Source organism: Nerophis ophidion, linkage group LG05, assembly GCF_033978795.1.
Source record: "Nerophis ophidion isolate RoL-2023_Sa linkage group LG05, RoL_Noph_v1.0, whole genome shotgun sequence".
NCBI lineage: Eukaryota > Metazoa > Chordata > Actinopteri > Syngnathiformes > Syngnathidae > Nerophis > Nerophis ophidion.
Window position 1 is genome coordinate 80,588,727 of NC_084615.1, and position 19,130 is coordinate 80,607,856.

Sequence of the window (19,130 nt, forward strand, 5' to 3'; positions counted from 1 at the left end):
TAGACTTTTGAAATGCTCTAAAAATGGATGCATTACAGAGCATTAACTTTCTCTTTGTGAGCTGCTGGAAGCTGGAGCAGAAAATAAGTAAGCTTGAACAACAACAGAAAAAACCCGCTGTGATTACATGAAGAAAAACAACAACAGTACAGGACTACAGCCTGGGGGGGGCGGGGCTTTACGTAGGGGTCTGTCAGACCCAGGTCACTTGTCTTCAGTTTGTCACATGCAGTGGACGTGGGCACTCATCTGGGCACAACATTCATTCACTCCCATGTACGTGTGTTGCACACTTGCTTGTAAATTGATGAAAACGGCTGTGTTTTTGTATTTAGGTGTCTTGGTCATATCAAATGAAACGTATAATTTGTTTATTACAAAATGTAGATTGAAACATTAAAGGTTGACTATGTAGACTTACAAGAAAAACAACAGAAAAAGAATTCCAGCAGTCGATTGCCAGACCGTTGCTAAGTAAAACGGGCCGTTGCTAGGGACTCCGCTCTGAACAGAGGACAGCAGAGGAGGACTGCTAAGCAGGATATATACCTTATGTTTCATTTTTACGTCATTAACAGCATCATAAATGACTTGTAGCTTGTTACAGGGACAGTGGAGGCTCTCTGCCTTCCAGACCACTGCTGCTCAGAGCCTCCGCTGTCACTGCTCTCGTCAAGTTGTAAAAAAAAAAAAAAAGGAACTCCGTAGCACCGAAAGTACGCAACGATAAATGTGTTTATGACAGATAAGACTACACAAATACACCCATCCTAACAAGTATCTGATAAATGTAGACAACTTTTCCTTTTCTTTTACTTTCATACTGCAACAGTGATTGGATGTTTACTGAGGGCTGAGGAGTGTGTGTCTGCTGCGCAGCCTGTGGAATGGTGAATACATGCACAGCGGAGGGAGGGATGAGAGGGAAGCCGACACTACTATATCGGGTGCGTCCCTTTTTCGGCGGATTTTTCTGCTAGTGCCAATCATTTTGTCAACTTGTAATGTAGTAATTTTGTGAGTTTATTTAAATTTGCATTCTCAAATTTTGATTTGAGGGGGCAATACATTTACTTAAGGGGGCTCTGCCCCCTCTTGCCCCTGCGTAGAGCCGGCCATGCTTCACTGTTACCTGAATGACCACCTCTTGCAGGTGTTTATTAGTTAGAATGCAAAAAACAAAAAAAGAAGAGAAAAAACATGTCTGCTTGGCTCACATAGTGATTGTGAATAATAGGCAACATTAAAAAAAAAGTGCAGTTCCCCTTGAAGTAGAAATGTCACACCTCACAAAACATGCACACATCATGACTCTTACTTCCAGTCAGCATTCACCTTGTGGATTTTTTTTTATGTACATGAGCGATAGTAAAACAAAACAAGAGTTCTGACGATTTTTCATCATTTCTGAGAAGATTATTTTGTGGCTTTCTGCCAATTGAGTTTAGCCCTCTCTGTTCGGTGTTGTTCGGTCATTATTGTCACCGATGTACCACTGGGTGTGAGTTTTCCTTGCCCGAGGATGTCATAGTGGTTTGTGCAGCCCTTTGAGACACTAGTGATTTAGGGCTATATAAGTAAACATTGATTGATTGATTGATTGATTGTAAAAGAGTTACTTCAATGACTTCATCTTCAACGCTTCATGTCTTCCGGACTCAAAACGCAATACAAAAAGTGAGAAAAATCTCTGAATAGAATCCTGCGAAGGGCGCCAATTCAATTCAGCCTAAAGGGGGCCTGGCTTCAGGAAAGGTGAAGGTGAAGGTGAAATCACCTGCCTCTGTTGACGTTGGCGTAAACACATCCGTCCTGTTCGAGCTTAATAGTCGAACGAGGGCGCTGTGAAAAGTTGACTTGTCCGTACTCCACCGCCACCTCTTGTCTGCCTTTCATCTGCTGCTGCGGCTGTGTCAGGATCCTGACGTCCGCGTACGTCAAATCCTGTTCTTCTGCTTATCAAAGACAAAAAAGGGTAAATATGAACTACTCTAGCGCAAAAAAGCCTTGAGAAAAATGACCATTTGGTACCTTCACGTGTGTCGCTTTGCTTTTTCTTCTGAGACAAGACAATCGCCACGGCAACCACGAGGAGGAGGAAGAGTGCTGAGAGGACGCCGCCCATTATTGGCAGAAAGGTCTTACTTTGAGGGGCACCGATTCCTTTGATTTGCTCATCGCACAAACTTCTTTTGGTTTCAGGCAACCACTGAGATATGCGAGTCCCGTTTGAGGTGCAGTTGATGAAAACTAGACACAAACAGAATGAGCATTAGTGTATTACCCAGCAGGCCCAAGACATTGATACCACATCCATTATACATACCTGTTCTTTAAAACTGACTTTGAAACAACATTGCAAAATAGTTATATTTGTTAACTGAGACAACGTTGACGTCCAACACTGGATCCACGTTGTTGGTTGGGAAATGACCAAAATTCAATGGTCTAATCAACCTTACACTGAATAAACGTTGTCAAAAAGTATGTTGTTTCATCGTTGTATTTTTGTTGTAAAATTATGGTTTGGAAATGACCAGAATTCAATGTTGTATTGGTGTTGTAAACTTTTGGTTGGGAAATGACCAAAATTCAATGGTCAAATCAAAGTCACAACCCAGCATTGATTAAACGTTGTCAAAAAGTATTTTGTTTCAATGTTGTTTCCGTTGTAGAATTTTGGTTGGGAAATGACCAAAATTCAAAGGTCATATCAACCTTTCAACATTGAAGAAACTTTGTCAAAAAGAATGTTTCAACGTTGTATTTGTGTTGTAGAACTTTGGTTGGGAAATTACCAAAATTCAACTGTCAAATTAAAAAAGTCACAACCCAACATTGATTAAACGTTGTCAAGAAGCATGTTGTTTCAACGTCATATTTTTGTTGTAGAATTTTAGTTGGGAAATGACCAGAATTCAATGGTCAAATCATCATCATAAACCAACAATGATTATAAGTTGTCAAAAAGCATGTTTTTTCATCGTTATGTTTGAGTTGCCCAACGTCAGGACCTAATTGAATGGTCAAATCAAAGTCACAACCCAACATTGATTAAACGTCGTCAAAAAGAATTTTGTTTCAATGTTTTGTTTGTGTTGTAGAATTTTGGTTGGGAAATGAGCAACATTCAATGGTCAAATCATCGTCAGAAAGCAACATTGATTAAACGTAGTCAAAAAGCATGTTACTTCAACGTTATGTTTGAGTTGCCCAACGTCAGGACCCAATTCAACAAGTTCTCAACGTTGTTTCAATGTTTTGTGCCTGCTGAGTAGTCAGCATATTTAGCATCACTCAGATTTCTCTCACCACAAGTCCATATCCTCGTTTCTTCCCGGACATGACTGACGTTATTTCTCACAGAGCATCTCAGCTGTCCTGACTGGTGCTTCGTCAGGGTGATGTTTGCTTGAAACCGCCCAGGGAGTTCAGTGAGCGGCAGTGGTTTTCCGTCCAGGGTCCATTCGTATTTAGGATTGTCCCCTCCTTCGGCGGAGCAAGACACCTGCTGCTCTCCCTGCGGTAGACATTTGGACGCAATCTGGACGGAAATGACAGGAGCTGCGAGAAACAAGGAAAACTTTTAACAAAAAGTTATCCAGTCGGTTTTAAGTCTGATGGTCCCCTCCAGACCAAGGCCAGATTTACTATCCTGTGGTGTGAGGTTTGAAAAACTCTATCGTCTTATAAATACTGGGTTAACATTTACACAGAACAAAAAGCATGTGGAGCAGAGGTTAATTGGTTCATTTGAAGAATATCTAGAAATACAAAGAATGTTAATTGAAAAACAAAGCCGTATTCCTATTTGTGTCAAAGCCCCCCAAAAAAACAGTTTGATTCCCAACGTTACATATAACAAAAATGAAATTCACCAGTCAGCAGAGATAAATGGTAAATGGCTTATACTTGTATAGCGCTTTTCTACCTTCAAGGTACTTTGACACTATTTCCACATTCACACACTGATGAACCTAACCAGGACCCATCAGGAGCAAGGGTGAAGTGTCTTGCTCAAGGACACATCGGACGTGACAAGCTCGGTATATGGTGGGGATCGAATCGGGAACCCTCAGGTTGCTGGCACGGCCGCTCTCCCAACCTCGCCACAATTTTTTTTTTTACCATTACAACACCGAAACCGAAATTTTAAATATGAGACAGTGGACTGACCAGGAAAAAGAAAACAGTGCGGTTTTGTACCATGCCATGGGGAGCAACAAATATCTTGAGCAGCAACAATACAAAGGTCAAAGTGTCAGGTTCAAACACTGATGACATCTATTAAACAAGACAAGAAGCAAGGAATTAAACTGAGACATCATTCAATTTAGCTCAATTGTAGAAGAAATGCGTAGACCAGTACCCTTGAACAGTGTCCCACTACGCTCTGACGAAAGATTGTACGCCTCCTCTTTTATTTGGACTTTCCCTGAATACATGGCAACAGCTGTTTTTAAGGGAGGGGGTCGTAAACAGCCATCGCCTTTGGTTACAAAACAGTTCAAAGAAAATGTGCCTGGAGGGGGGGTCAGGCCCTGCTTCCACTCCGCTTTGTAGATCTCGGGTCAAGACAAAATCTTCCTGTGGATTACAATACATCAAAGAAACTGACGCCTTCATGTCGTTTCGCATCGTACACGGTGGAGTTTTACAAGCCTTTTGATTGGTAAGATCAAAGACAGTGTTTGTCCTCTCGCCGGGAACTCATTTGAACACAAAGTTTTATGATAACTTAGATACATTTATTCTGACACAAAATAAACTATATTTTAAAAGCAACAAAAAAGGTGCCCACGGGGTGTACGGTAGCAAGGGGGATTCATATGGCCCCATCTGTCCCTTTTTTACCCGACACATGAAACATGACAAATTGTGAGCTTGCAACCATAGCAGTAGAGTGTTGCATATCTTGAAATGTGTTTTGTAGCAATTCCAACTTTGACCACAGCGTCAGTTGGTATGTAGAGTGACACTTTCCGCCATTTTCAGCAGACTGCATTGCATAATGATGACCTTTGCCTCAGGAGAAAAGTTGCCAGATAAGTCTTAGAGGTACCACAAAAGTGTACTAGAAGTGTGTTGTAAAAAAAATAAAAAAAGTAGTGTAGATAGGTTGATTGGCAACACTAAATTGGCCCTAGTGTGTGAATGTGAGTGTGAATGTTGTCTGTCTATCTGTGTTGGCCCTGCGATGAGGTGGCGACTTGTCCAGGGTGTACCCCGCCTTCCGCCCGATTGTAGCTGAGATAGGCGCCAGCGCCCCCCCGCGACCCCGAAAGGGAATAAGCGGTAGAAAATGGATGGATGGGTGTAGATCCATGGAGGAAAGAACAAAGTGAATGAATGTTCATAACTGAATACATTTAGTACTGGCCCCTAAACACATTTTTTTTCTCTAAATTTGGCCCCCCGAGTCAAAATAATTGCCCAGGCCTGATTTACACAATGTGCCAACTTCACTGGTTTTTTTTTTTTTAAATGATTTACTGTACGGATTTACTTTAGAAAAGAGAAGCGTGGGATACTTCTATCCATCCATCCAGTTTCTACCACTTATTCCCTTTGGAGTCAGGGGGGACGCTGGCGCCTATCTCAGCTACAATCGGGCGGAAGGCAGAGTACACCCTGGACAAGTCGCCACCGCATCACAGGGCCAACACAGATAGACGGACAACATTCACACACTAGGGACCATTTAGTGTTGCCAATCAACCTATCCCCAGGTGCATGTCTTTGGAGGTGGGAGGGGCCTATCCCCAGGTGCATGTCTTTGGAGGTGGGAGGGGCCTATCCCCAGGTGCATGTCTTTGGAGGTGGGAGGGGCCTATCCCCAGGTGTATGTCTTTGGAGGTGGGAGGGGCCTATCCCCAGGTGCATGTCTTTGGAGGTGGGAGGGGCCTATCCCCAGGTGCATGTCTTTGGAGGTGAGAGGGGCCTATCCCCAGGTGCATGTCTTTGGAGGTGGGAGGGGCCTATCCCCAGGTGCATGTCTTTGGAGGTGAGAGGGGCCTATCCCCAGGTGCATGTCTTTGGAGGTGGGAGGGGCCTATCCCCAGGTGCATATCTTTGGAGGTGAGAGGAAGCCGGAGTACCCGTAGGGAACCCACGCAGTCACGGGGAGAACATGCAAACTCCAAGACATATCATGGGGTGATATTTGGAAAAATGCCTATAAGCCCTTTAGAAACATTAAATATAAGATGACTCAATTTAAGTCCTTGAATAAATTATACTTTACAAACCCGTTTCCATATGAGTTGTGAAATTGTTTTAGATGTAAATATAAACAGAATACAATGATTTGCAAATCCTTTTCAAGCCATATTCAGTTGAATATGCTACAAAGACAACATGTTTGATGTTCAAACTCATAAACTTTATTTTATTTTTTTTGCAAATAATAAATAACTTAAAATTTCATGGCTGCAACACGTGCCAAAGTAGTTAGGAAAGGGCATGTTCACCACTGTGTTACATCACCTTTTCCTTTAGCAACACTCAATAAACGTTTGGGAACTGAGGAAACTAATTGTTGAAGCTTTGAAAGTGGAATTCTTTCCCATTCTTGTTTTATGTAGAGCTTCAGTCCTTCAAGCTGTCCGGGGTCTCCGCTGTCGTATTTTATGCTTCATAATGTGCCACACATTTTCCATGGGAGACAGGTCTGGACTGCAGGCGGGCCAGGAAAGTACCCGCACTCTTTTACCACGAAGCCACGCTGTTGTAACACATGCTGAATGTGGCTCGGCATTGTCTTGCTGAAATAAGCAGGGGCGTCCATGAAAAAGACGGCGCTTAGATGGCAGCATATGTTTTTCCAAAACCTGTATGTACCTTTCAGCATTAATGGTGCCTTCACAGATGTGTAAGTTACCCATGCCTTGGGCACTAATACACCCCCATACCATCACACATGTGTAAGTTACCCATGTCTTGTTCACTAATACACCCCCATACCATCACACATGTGTAAGTTACCCATGTCTTGTTCACTAATACACCCCCATACCATCACACATGTGTAAGTTACCCATGCCTTGGGCACTAATACACCCCCATACCATCACACATGTGTAAGTTACCCATGTCTTGTTCACTAATACACCCCCATACCATCACACATGTGTAAGTTACCCATGTCTTGTTCACTAATACACCCCCATACCATCACACATGTGTAAGTTACCCATGTCTTGTTCACTAATACACCCCCATACCATAACACATGTGTAAGTTACCCATGTCTTGTTCACTAATACACCCCCATACCATCACACATGTGTAAGTTACCCATGTCTTGTTCACTAATACACCCCCATACCATCACACATGTGTAAGTTACCCATGTCTTGTTCACTAATACACCCCCATACCATCACACATGTGTAAGTTACCCATGTCTTGTTCACTAATACACCCCCATACCATCACACATGTGTAAGTTAGTCATGTCTTGTTCACTAATACACCCCCATACCATCACATATGTGTAAGTTAGTCATGTCTTGTTCACTAATACACCCCCATACCATCACACATGTGTAAGTTAGTCATGTCTTGTTCACTAATACACCCCCATACCATCACACATGTGTAAGTTACCCATGCCTTGTTCACTAATACACCCCCATACCATCACACATGTGTAAGTTACCCATGCCTTGGGCACTAATACACCCCCATACCATCACACATGTGTAAGTTACCCATGTCTTGTTCACTAATACACCCCCATACCATCACACATGTGTAAGTTACCCATGCCTTGGGCACTAATACACCCCCATACCATCACACATGCGTAAGTTACCCATGCCTTGGGCACTAATACACCCCCATACCATCACACATGTGTAAGTTACCCATGCCTTGGGCACTAATACACCCCCATACCATCACACATGTGTAAGTTAGTCATGTCTTGTTCACTAATACACCCCCATACCATCACACATGTGTAAGTTACCCATGCCTTGTTCACTAATACACCCCCATACCATCACACATGTGTAAGTTACCCATGCCTTGGGCACTAATACACCCCCATACCATCACACATGTGTAAGTTACCCATGTCTTGTTCACTAATACACCCCCATACCATCACACATGTGTAAGTTACCCATGCCTTGGGCACTAATACACCCCCATACCATCACACATGCGTAAGTTACCCATGCCTTGGGCACTAATACACCCCCATACCATCACACATGTGTAAGTTACCCATGCCTTGGGCACTAATACACCCCCATACCATCACACATGTGTAAGTTACCCATGTCTTGTTCACTAATACACCCCCATACCATCACACATGTGTAAGTTACCCATGTCTTGTTCACTAATACACCCCCATACCATCACACATGTGTAAGTTACCCATGTCTTGTTCACTAATACACCCCCATACCATCACACATGTGTAAGTTACCCATGTCTTGTTCGCTAATACACCCCCATACCATCACACATGTGTAAGTTACCCATGTCTTGTTCACTAATACACCCCCATACCATCACACATGTGTAAGTTACCCATGCCTTGGGCACTAATACACCCCCATACCATCACACATGTGTAAGTTACCCATGTCTTGTTCACTAATACACCCCCATACCATCGCACATGTGTAAGTTACCCATGTCTTGTTCACTAATACACCCCCATACCATCACACATGCTGGCTTTTCAACTTGGCGTTGATAACAGACTGGATGGTTCGCTTCCCCTTTGGTCCGGATGACACAATGTTGAATATTTCCAAAAACCATTTGAAATGTGGACTCATCAGACCACAGAACACTTTTCCACTTTGCATCAGTCCATCTTAGATGATCTCGGGCCCGGAGAGGCCGGCGACGTTTCTGGATGTTGTTGATAAATGGCTTTAACTTGCCATTACAGATGTAGCAACAAACTGTATTTCGTGACAGTGGTTTTCCGAAGTGTTCCTGAGCCCATGTGGTGATATCCTTTAGAGATTGATGTCGGTATTTGATACAGTGCCGTCTGAGGGATGGAAGGTCACGGTCATTCAATGTTGGTTTCCGGCCATGCCGCTTACGTGGAGTGATTTCTCCAGATTCTCTGAACCTTTTGATGATATTATGGAGCGTAGATGTTGAAATCCCTAAATTTCTTGCAATGTCACTTTGAGAAAGGTTGTTCTTAAACTGTTTGACTATTTGCTCACGCAGTTGTGGACAAAGGGGTGTACCTCGCCCCATCCTTTCTTGGGAAAGTGTTTTGGGAAGCTGTTTTTTGGGGCGGTATAGCTCGGTTGGTAGAGCAGCCGTGCCAGTAACTTGAGGGTTGCAGGTTCGATTCCCACTTCTGCCATCCTAGTCACTGCCGTTGTGTCCTTGGGCAAGACACTTTACCCACCTGCTCCCAGTGCCACCCACACTGGTTTAAATGTAACTTAGATATTGGGTTTCACTATGTAAAGCGCTTTGAGTCACTAGAGAAAAGCGCTATATAAATATAATTCACTTCACTTCACTTATAGCCAATCATGGCACCCACCTGTTCCCAATTAGCCTGCACACCTGTGGGATGTTCCAAATAAGTGTTTGATGAGCATTCCTCAACTTTATCAGTATTTATTGCCACCTTTCCAACTTCTTTGTCACGTGTTGCTGGCATCAAATTCTAAAGTTAATGATTATTTGCAAAAAAAAATAAAGTTTATGAGTTTGAACATGAAATATGTTGTCTTTGTAGCATATTCAACTGAATATGGCTTGAAAAGGATTTGCAAATCATTGTATTCTGTTTATATTTACATCTAACACAATTTCCCAACTCATGTGGAAACGGGGTTTGTACATCTTCTCAGATGTTTAAAATGGGTGTAGTAGATAGCAAGTTATGTATGAAGTGTCGGGCAGCCGAGGCAACTCTTGTTCATTTATTGTGGGAATGTCAGAGAATAAAAGAGTTATGGTTGAAAACCACAAAAGAAGCAATTAGATTCAATTACAGTGGAAGAGTGGCCGTGTGCAACCCGAGGGTCCCTGGTTCAATCCCCACCTAGTATCAAGTTCGTCACGTCCGTTGTGTCCTGAGTAAGACACTTCACCCTTAATCCTGATGGGTGCTGGTTAGCGCCTTGCATGGCAGCTCCCTCCATCAGTGTGTGAATGTGTGTGTGAATGTGGAAGTAGTGTCAAAGCGCTTTGAGTACCTTGAAGGTAGAAAAACGCTATACAAGTACAACCCATTTATCATTTATTTATTTATTTAAACATCCCAATGATACTGCAAACCTGTATCCTTGGGGCTCTCCATCAATGTAGTAATGTGTCATCAAAGAGTGAACATACATTTCTTTCAATATGCATCATAACAAAAAGGGTAATATTAAAGACATGGACAGAGGTTGATAGTCCAACACATTGTGACTGGTATACACACGCTATGGAGATGATATCTGTAGAAAAAACTGCATTTAGTTTTGATAACGATTCATATATTGGAATATGGGATCCATTATTTAAATTTTTTTTTACTATTAAACAAACCAAAAATCAGACTTATTTTATCTTTGTGAAAACATTGGACACAGTGTGTTGTCCAGCTTATGAGATGCCATGCAAGTGTAAGCCACTGTGACACTATTGTTCTTTTTTATTATTTTTATAAATGTCTAATGATAATGTCAATGAGGGATTTTTAATCACTGCCATGCTGAAATGATAACTAATATTGATACTGTTGTTGATAATATTCACTACTTTTGCTTTGTTCTGTGTGGTGTTTGTGTCTCCTCTCAATTGCTCTGTCTATTGCAGTTCTGAGTGTTGCTGGCTCAGGTTTGGTTTTGGAATTGGATTGCATTGTTATGGTATTGCTGTGTATTTTGTTGGATTGAATACATTTTTAAATAAATAAAAAATATGAGTTAAGATATTTACCTTCAACAAACAACTGTAGAGTCCGAGAGCTGATCTGTCTCCCCCGGTCGTTATAAATGATGAGAGTATATTTGTCGCCATCTCTCCTCTCCAACTTTTCTATCTTCATCAGTCCTTCTTCTGGGGTGAAGCTAAATCGTCTTTCTGTTAGATTCACCTTACGACCATTTCCCCCTGCCAGCAGTACAGTTTTGTTCTTCTTCCATGTATATCTGAATAATGCATTGGCATTGTCCATCAATCGGAGTAACATTGGCTCTCCCAGCTTTCCGTAACACTGAACACCATCTTTTCTGCCATCACAAGCCTTTTCTTCAGCTGGAAGAAAAAAGGACAGACAATGAAAAGTATTAAAAAGCAAATCAACAATAGTCATTCGGACTAATATATCTCTAAAGACACAAATACACATGCAGTCATTGTTGCCATTCAAGCGTGGAAAGTCTGACCGTGACAAACTGTGAGGAGCAACACCAATAGTCCAGCCGTCGCTTTCATATTTCTGATCTTCTGCTCAGCTTCTTCACAAAAGATGTGCCAAATTTGGCCCATTTGTTCTTGGTATAAAGTAGGCAGAGAGGAACAGGAAGTTCTACTTCTCCTTTCAACAACAGCACAACTTGAAACATTCCCTTTTTTATATATTAGCCTGCTCAAAAGACAACATTCACTCCTACAGTATATAAATCTACTTTTTTCATCCAGTTTTCAACTCCAGGTGTAAATATACAAACCCCGTTTCCATATGAGTTGGGAAATTGTGTTAGATGTAAATATAAACAGAATACAATGATTTGCAAATCCTTTTCAAGCCATATTCAGTTGAATATGCTACAAAGACAACATATTTGATGTTCAAACTGATAAACTCGTTGTTGTTGTTGCAAATAATCCTTAATTTTAGAATTTGATGCAGCAACACGTGACGAAGAAGTTGGGAAAGGTGGCAATAAATACTGATAAAGTTGAGGAATGCTCATCAAACACTTATTTGGAACATCCCACAGGTGTGCAGGCTAATTGGGAACAGGTGGGTGCCATGATTGGGTATAAAAACAGCTTCCATGAAAAATGCTCAGTCTTTCACAAGAAAGGATGGGGCGAGGTACACCCCTTTGTCCACAACTGCATGAGCAAATAGTCAAACAGTTTAAGAACAACCTTTCTCAAAGTGACATTGCAAGAAATTTAGGGATTTCAACATCTACGCTCCATAATATCATCAAAAGGTTCAGAGAATCTGGAGAAATCACTCCACGTAAGCGGCTTGGCCGGAAACCAACATTGAATGACCGTGACCTTCCATCCCTCAGACAGCACTGTATCAAAAACCCACATCAATCTCTAAAGGATATCACCACATGGGCTCAGGAACACTTCAGAAAACCAATGTCACTAAATACAGTTCGTCGCTACATCTGTAAGTGCAAGTTAAAGCCATTTATCAACAACATCCAGAAACGTCGCCGGCCTCTATGGGCCCGAGATCATCTAAGATGGACTGATGCAAAGTGGAAAAGTGTTCTGTGGTCTGACGACTCCACATTTCAAATTGTTTTTGGAAATATTTGACATCGTTTCATCCGGACCAAAGGAGAGGCGAACCATCCAGACTGTTATCGACGCAAAGTGTAAAAGCCAGCATGTGTGATGGTATGGGGGTGTATTAGTGCCCAAGGCATGGGTAACTTACACATGTGTGATGGTATGGGGGTGTATTAGTGCCCAAGGCATGGGTAACTTACACATCTGTGAAGGCACCATTAATGCTGAAAGGTACATACAGGTTTTGGAACAACATATGCTGCCATCTAAAAGCCGTCTTTTTCATGGACGCCCCTGTTTATTTCAGCAAGACAATGCCAAGCCACGTGTTACAACAGCGTGGCTTCGTAAAAAAAAGAGTGGGGGTACTTTCCTGGGCCGCCTGCAGTCCAGACCTGTCTCCCATGGAAAATGTGTGGTGCATTATGAAGCGTAAAATAGGACAGCGGAGACCCCGGACTGTTGAAGGACTGAAGCTCTACATGAAACAAGAATGGGAAAGAATTCCACTTTCAAAGCTTCAACAATTAGTTTCCTCAGTTCCCAAACCTTTATTGAGTGTTGTTAAAAGAAAAGGTGATGTAACACAGTGGTGAACATGCCCTTTCCCAACAACTTTGGCATGTGTTGCAGCCATGAAATTCTAAGTTAATTATTATTTGCAAAAAAAAAATAAAGTTTATGAGTTTGAACATCAAATATGTTGTCTTTGTAGCATATTCAACTGAATATGGCTTGAAAAAGATTTGCAAATCATTGTATTCTGTTTTTATTTACCTCTAACACAATTTCCCAAATGGAAACGGGGTTTGTATATTAGCCCGCTCAAAAGACAACATTCACTCCAGTAAAAAAAAATATTTTTTTCATCCAGTTCTCAACCCCAGGTGTAAATATAGTTCAAACAGGCCAGGGGTCGGCAAATAAAATGTTGAAAGAGCCAAATTGGACCAAAAATACAAAAAACAAATGTCTGGAGCCGCAAAAAAATAAAAGCCATATTACATCCAGATAGTGTGTCATGAGATATAAATTGAATTAAGAGGACTTAAAGGAAACCAAATGAGCTCAAATATAGCTACAAATGAGGCATAATGATGCAATATGTATATACAGATAGCCTAAATAGCATGTTAGCATCAGTTAGTTTGCAGTCATGCAGTGACCAAATATGTCTGATTAGCACTCCACACGAGTCAATAACATCAACAAAACTCACCTTTGTGCATTAATGCACAACGTTAAAAGTTTGGTGGACAAAATGAGACAGAAAAAGAAGTGGTATAAAACACGTCTTAGAAAGTCGGAGAAAGTTATACACGTAAAAATAACTACGGTGAGTTCAAGGACCGCCAAAATTAGTAGGACAAAAACGGCGCTCGCCAAATACTCGAATCAATGAAGCATGTTTATTAAAAACAGTGTGATTTATAGCAATTAAGGAGGTTTTTGTCATGTTTGTATTCTCACAGAAATCATATTAAAAGAAAAAATATCTATTTTTATATTTTTTCCATTTTTCATAAATTTTTGAAAAAGCTTCAGAGAGCCACTAGGGCGCACTAACGAGCCGCATGTGTTTTGACCTCTGCCGAACCCCTGGGGTTCCATTGAACCCAGGTTAAGAACCACTGATCTAGTGACTAAAGACATACTTGCATTACGGGAAATCCTCAATCTCCAGTATGATGGATTTGCTGGTAGAAAAACTCTATTGACAGATACAGAGGGGGAAGGTTTTAGTTGTAATATATCGGGGGGAATATTTTCCACCAAGGGCCACACAACAAAAAGGGGAAGTATACAGGGGGCCATTTTTTATATTTGTTTTATTTTGTAAAAAAACAAAAACAAAGCTAAAGACACATATTATATACAGACAGATTACATTTATTCAAGGACAAAACTTTGTGCCACGGGGGTGTCCAAAGTGCGGCCAGGGGCCCATTTGTGGACCCAAGCTTGAGTTTTGTCGGAAAAAAAAACAGAAAAAATGTAAGAAAAAATTAATATTAGACAATGTAATGACAACAAGCTGGACTTTTTTATACTACTAAGTATACAATTTCAAAGTTTATACATCAATGTTTGCTTATATAGCCCTAAATCATGAGTGTCTCAAAGGGCTGCACAAGCCACAACGACATCCTCGGCTCAGATCCCACATCAGTGCAAGGAAAAACTCAACCCAATGGTATGACAAAGAGAAACCTTGGAGGGGACCGCAGATGGGGGGATCCTCCCTGGGCGACTGGTGCAATGGACGTCGAGTGGATCTAACATAATAGTGTGAGAGTCCAGTCCATAGTGGATCTAACATAATAGTGTGAGAGTCCAGTCCATAGTGGATCTAACATAATAGTGTGAGAGTCCAGTCCATAGTGGATCTAACATAATAGTGTGAGAGTCCAGTCCATAGTGGATCTAACATACTAGTGTGAGAGTCCAGTCCATAGTGGATCTAACATAATAGTGTGAGAGTCCAGTCCATAGTGGATCTAACATAATAGTGAGAGTCCAGTCCATGATGGATCTAACATAATAGTGTGAGAGTCCAGTCCATAGTGGATCTAACATAATAGTGTGAGAGTCCAGTCCATAGTGGATCTAACATAATAGTGTGAGAGTCCAGTCCATAGTGGATCTAACATACTAGTGTGAGAGTCCAGTCCATAGTGGATCTAACATAATAGTGTGAGAGTCCAGTCCATAGTGGATCTAACATAATAGTGTGAGAGTCCAGTCCATAGTGGATCTAACATAATAGTGTGAGAGTCCAGTCCATAGTGGATCTAACATAATAGTGTGAGAGTCCAGTCCATAGTGGATCTAACATAATAGTGTGAGAGTCCAGTCCATAGTGGATCTAACATAATAGTGTGAGAGTCCAGTCCATAGTGGATCTAACATAATAGTGTGAGAGTCCAGTCCATAGTGGATCTAACATACTAGTGACAGTCCAGTCCATAGTGGATCTAACATAATAGTGTGAGAGTCCAGTCCATAGTGGATCTAACATAATAGTGTGAGAGTCCAGTCCATAGTGGATCTAACATACTAGTGACAGTCCAGTCCATAGTGGATCTAACATAATAGTGTGAGAGTCCAGTCCATAGTGGATCTAACATAATAGTGAGAGTCCAGTCCATAGTGGATCTAACATAATAGTGAGAGTCCAGTCCATAGTGGATCTAACATAATAGTGAGAGTCCAGTCCATAGTGGATCTAACATAATAGTGTGAGAGTCCAGTCCATAGTGGATCTAACATAATAGTGACAGTCCAGTCCATAGTGGATCTAACATAATAGTGTGAGAGTCCAGTCCATAGTGGATCTAACATAATAGTGACAGTCCAGTCCATAGTGGATCTAACATAATAGTGTGAGAGTCCAGTCCATAGTGGATCTAACATAATAGTGACAGTCCAGTCCATAGTGGATCTAACATAATAGTGTGAGAGTCCAGTCCATAGTGGATCTAACATAATAGTGAGAGTCCAGTCCATAGTGGATCCAACATAATAGTGAGAGTCCAGTCCATAGTGGATCTAACATAATAGTGTGAGAGTCCAGTCCATAGTGGATCTAACATAATAGTGTGAGAGTCCAGTCCATAGTGGATCTAACATAATAGTGAGAGTCCAGTCCATAGTGGATCTAACATAATAGTGAGAGTCCAGTCCATAGTGGATCTAACATAATAGTGAGAGTCCAGTCCATAGTGGATCTAACATACTAGTGAGACTCCAGTCCATAGTGGATCTAACATAATAGTGTGAGAGTCCAGTCCATAGTGGATCTAACATAATAGTGAGAGTCCAGTCCATAGTGGATCTAACATAATAGTGTGAGAGTCCAGTCCATTGTGGATCTAACATAATAGTGAGAGTCCAGTCCGTAGTGGATCTAACATAATAGTGTGAGAGTCCAGTCCATTGTGGATCTAACATACTAGTGAGAGTCCAGTCCATAGTGGATCTAACATAATAGTGTGAGAGTCCAGTCCATAGTGGATCTAACATAATAGTGTGTGAGTCCAGTCCATAGTGGATCTAACATAATAGTGAGAGTCCAGTCCATAGTGGATCTAACATAATAGTGAGAGTCCAGTCCATAGTTGATCTAACATAATAGTGTGAGAGTCCAGTCCATTGTGGATCTAACATAATAGTGAGAGTCCAGTCCATAGTGGGTCTAACATAATAGTGTGAGTCCAGTCCATAGTGGATCTAACATAATAGTGAGAGTCCAGTCCATAGTTGATCTAACATAATAGTGTGAGAGTCCTGTCCATTGTCGATCTAACATAATAGTGAGAGTTCAGTTCTTAGTGGATCTAACGTAATAGTGAGAGTCCAGTCCATAGTGGATCTAACATAATAGTGAGAGTCCAGTCCATAGTGGATCTAACATAATAGTGTGAGAGTCCAGTCCATAGTGGATCTAACACAATAGTGAGAGTTCAGTCCATAGTGGATCTAACATAATAGTGAGAGTCCAGTCCATAGTGGATCTAACATAATAGTGAGAGTCCAGTCCATAGTGGGTCCAACATAATAGTGTGAGTCCAGTGCATAGTGGATCCAACATAATAGTGAGAGAGTCCAGTCCCTAATGGCTCTAACTCTAACATAATAGTGAGAGTCCAGTCCATATTGGATCTTACATAATAGTGAGAGTCCAGTCCATAGTGGATCTAACATAATAGTGTGAGAGTCCAGTCCATAGTGGATCTAACACAATAGTGAGAGTCCAGTCCATAGTGGATCTAACACAATAGTGTGAGAGTCCAGTCCATAGTGGATCTAACGTAATAGTGTGAGAGTCCAGTCCATAGTGGATCTAACATAATATTGTGAGAGTCCAGTCCATAGTGGATCTAACATAATAGTGTGAGAGTCCAGTCCATAGTAGATCTAACAGAATAGTGTGAGTCCAGTCCATAGTGGATCTAACATAATAGTGTGAGAGTCCAGTCCATAGTGGATCTAACGTAATAGTGTGAGAGTCCAGTCCATAGTGGATCTAACATAATATTGTGAGAGTCCAGTCCATAGTGGATCTAACATAATAGTGTGAGAGTCCAGTCCATAGTAGATCTAACAGAATAGTGTGAGTCCAGTCCATAGTGGATCTAACATAATAGTGTGAGAGTCCAGTCCATAGTGGATCTAACTTAATAGTGAGAGTCCAGTCCATAGTGGATCTAACATAATAGTGTGAGAGTCCAGTCCATAGTGGATCTAACGTAATAGTGAGAGTCCAGTCCATAGTAGATCTAACAAAATAGTGTGAGTCCAGTCCATTGTGGATCGGTATAGCTCGGTTGGTAGAGCGGCCGTGCCAGCAACTTGAGGGTTGCAGGTTCGATTCCCGCTTCCGCCATCCTAGTCACTGCCGTTGTGTCCTTGGGCAAGACACTTTACCCACCTGCTCCCAGTGCCACCCACACTGCTTTAAATGTAAACATTAGATATTGGGTTTCACTTTGTAAAGCGCTTTGAGTCACTAGAGAAAAGCGCTATATAAATATAATTCACTTCACTTCACATCTAACATAATAGTGAGAGTCCAGTCCATAGTGGATCTAACATAATAGGGAGAGTTCAGTCCATAGTGGATCTAACATAATAGTGTGAGAGTCCAGTCCATAGTGGATCCAACATAATGGTGAGAGAGTCCAGTCCATAGTGGATCTAACATAATAGTGTGAGAGTCCAGTCCATAGTGGATCTAACATAATAGTGTGAGTCCAGTGCATAGTGGATCTAACATAATAGTGAGAGAGTCCAGTCCATAGTGGATCTAACATAATAGGGAGAGTTCAGTCCATAGTGGATCTAACATAATAGTGTGAAAGTCCAGTCCATAGTGGATCTAACATAATAGTGTGAGAGTCCAGTCCATAGTGGATCCAACATAATGGTGAGAGAGTCCAGTCCATAGTGGATCTAACATAATAGTGAGAGTCCAGTCCATAGTGGATCTAACATAATAGTGTGAGTCCAGTGCATAGTGGATCTAACATAATAGTGAGAGAGTCCAGTCCATAGTGGATCTAACATAATAGTGAGAGAGTCCAGTCCATAGTGGATCTAACATAATTTATATAACCCTTAATCACGAGTGTCTCAATGGGCTGCACAAGCTACAACGACATCCTCGGCTCAGATCCCACATCAGGGCAAGGAAAAACTCAACCCAATGGGATACAATGAGAAACCTTGGAGGGGACCGCAGATGTGGGGATCCAAACACTAGAGGATTTAGTAAAATCACAGTAAAATGATGAGGAACAAAAAGGGAATTGAATATCACCTAAATGCCAACATTACAGGAACAATAAAAATCATCCTTTCACAATTAACAGCATTAAATATAAAAATGAGAAGTTTTCTGTGTGTTGGTACTTGTGGAGTTAGTACCGGAACCAGAAGTGTAGACTAAAGTACGAGTGTAGTTTCCAACATGTATATTTGATATATCATTTTATAGTTGGTGAGAATAAATAAATACAATACATAAATATAAGTTCATAATGTGATTAAAAAGGTATTTCATTGGGTTAATTCATGCAAGTTGATGTTAACTTTACTGTTGTTACAAGCAGGGGCGTCACTAGACCTAATACTGTACTGGGGCACACCTGGGGCACACC

The 19,130-nt window shown here is 41.3% G+C and overlaps 1 protein-coding gene across 5 annotated transcripts in view; it reads right to left on the reverse strand.

Annotated features, from left to right (window-relative positions):
* Window positions 1-1,308: 1,308 nt before the first annotated feature.
* LOC133553668 (membrane-spanning 4-domains subfamily A member 15-like) overlaps window positions 1,309-19,130 on the reverse strand; it is a 41,348-nt gene continuing 23,526 nt past the window's right edge. For 3 of the 5 annotated variants that reach the window (XM_061902138.1, XM_061902139.1, XM_061902137.1), the window contains one exon: window positions 11,021-11,244. In XM_061902138.1, coding sequence (XP_061758122.1) covers window positions 11,164-11,244 — 81 coding nt within the window. In that variant the 3' untranslated portion in view covers window positions 11,021-11,163. Of the gene's footprint in view, window positions 1,956-2,031; window positions 2,251-3,312; window positions 3,565-10,926; window positions 11,245-11,375; window positions 11,531-19,130 lie in introns of those variants that run through there. The other 2 variants (XM_061902136.1, XM_061902135.1) reach the window with 2 other exon arrangements.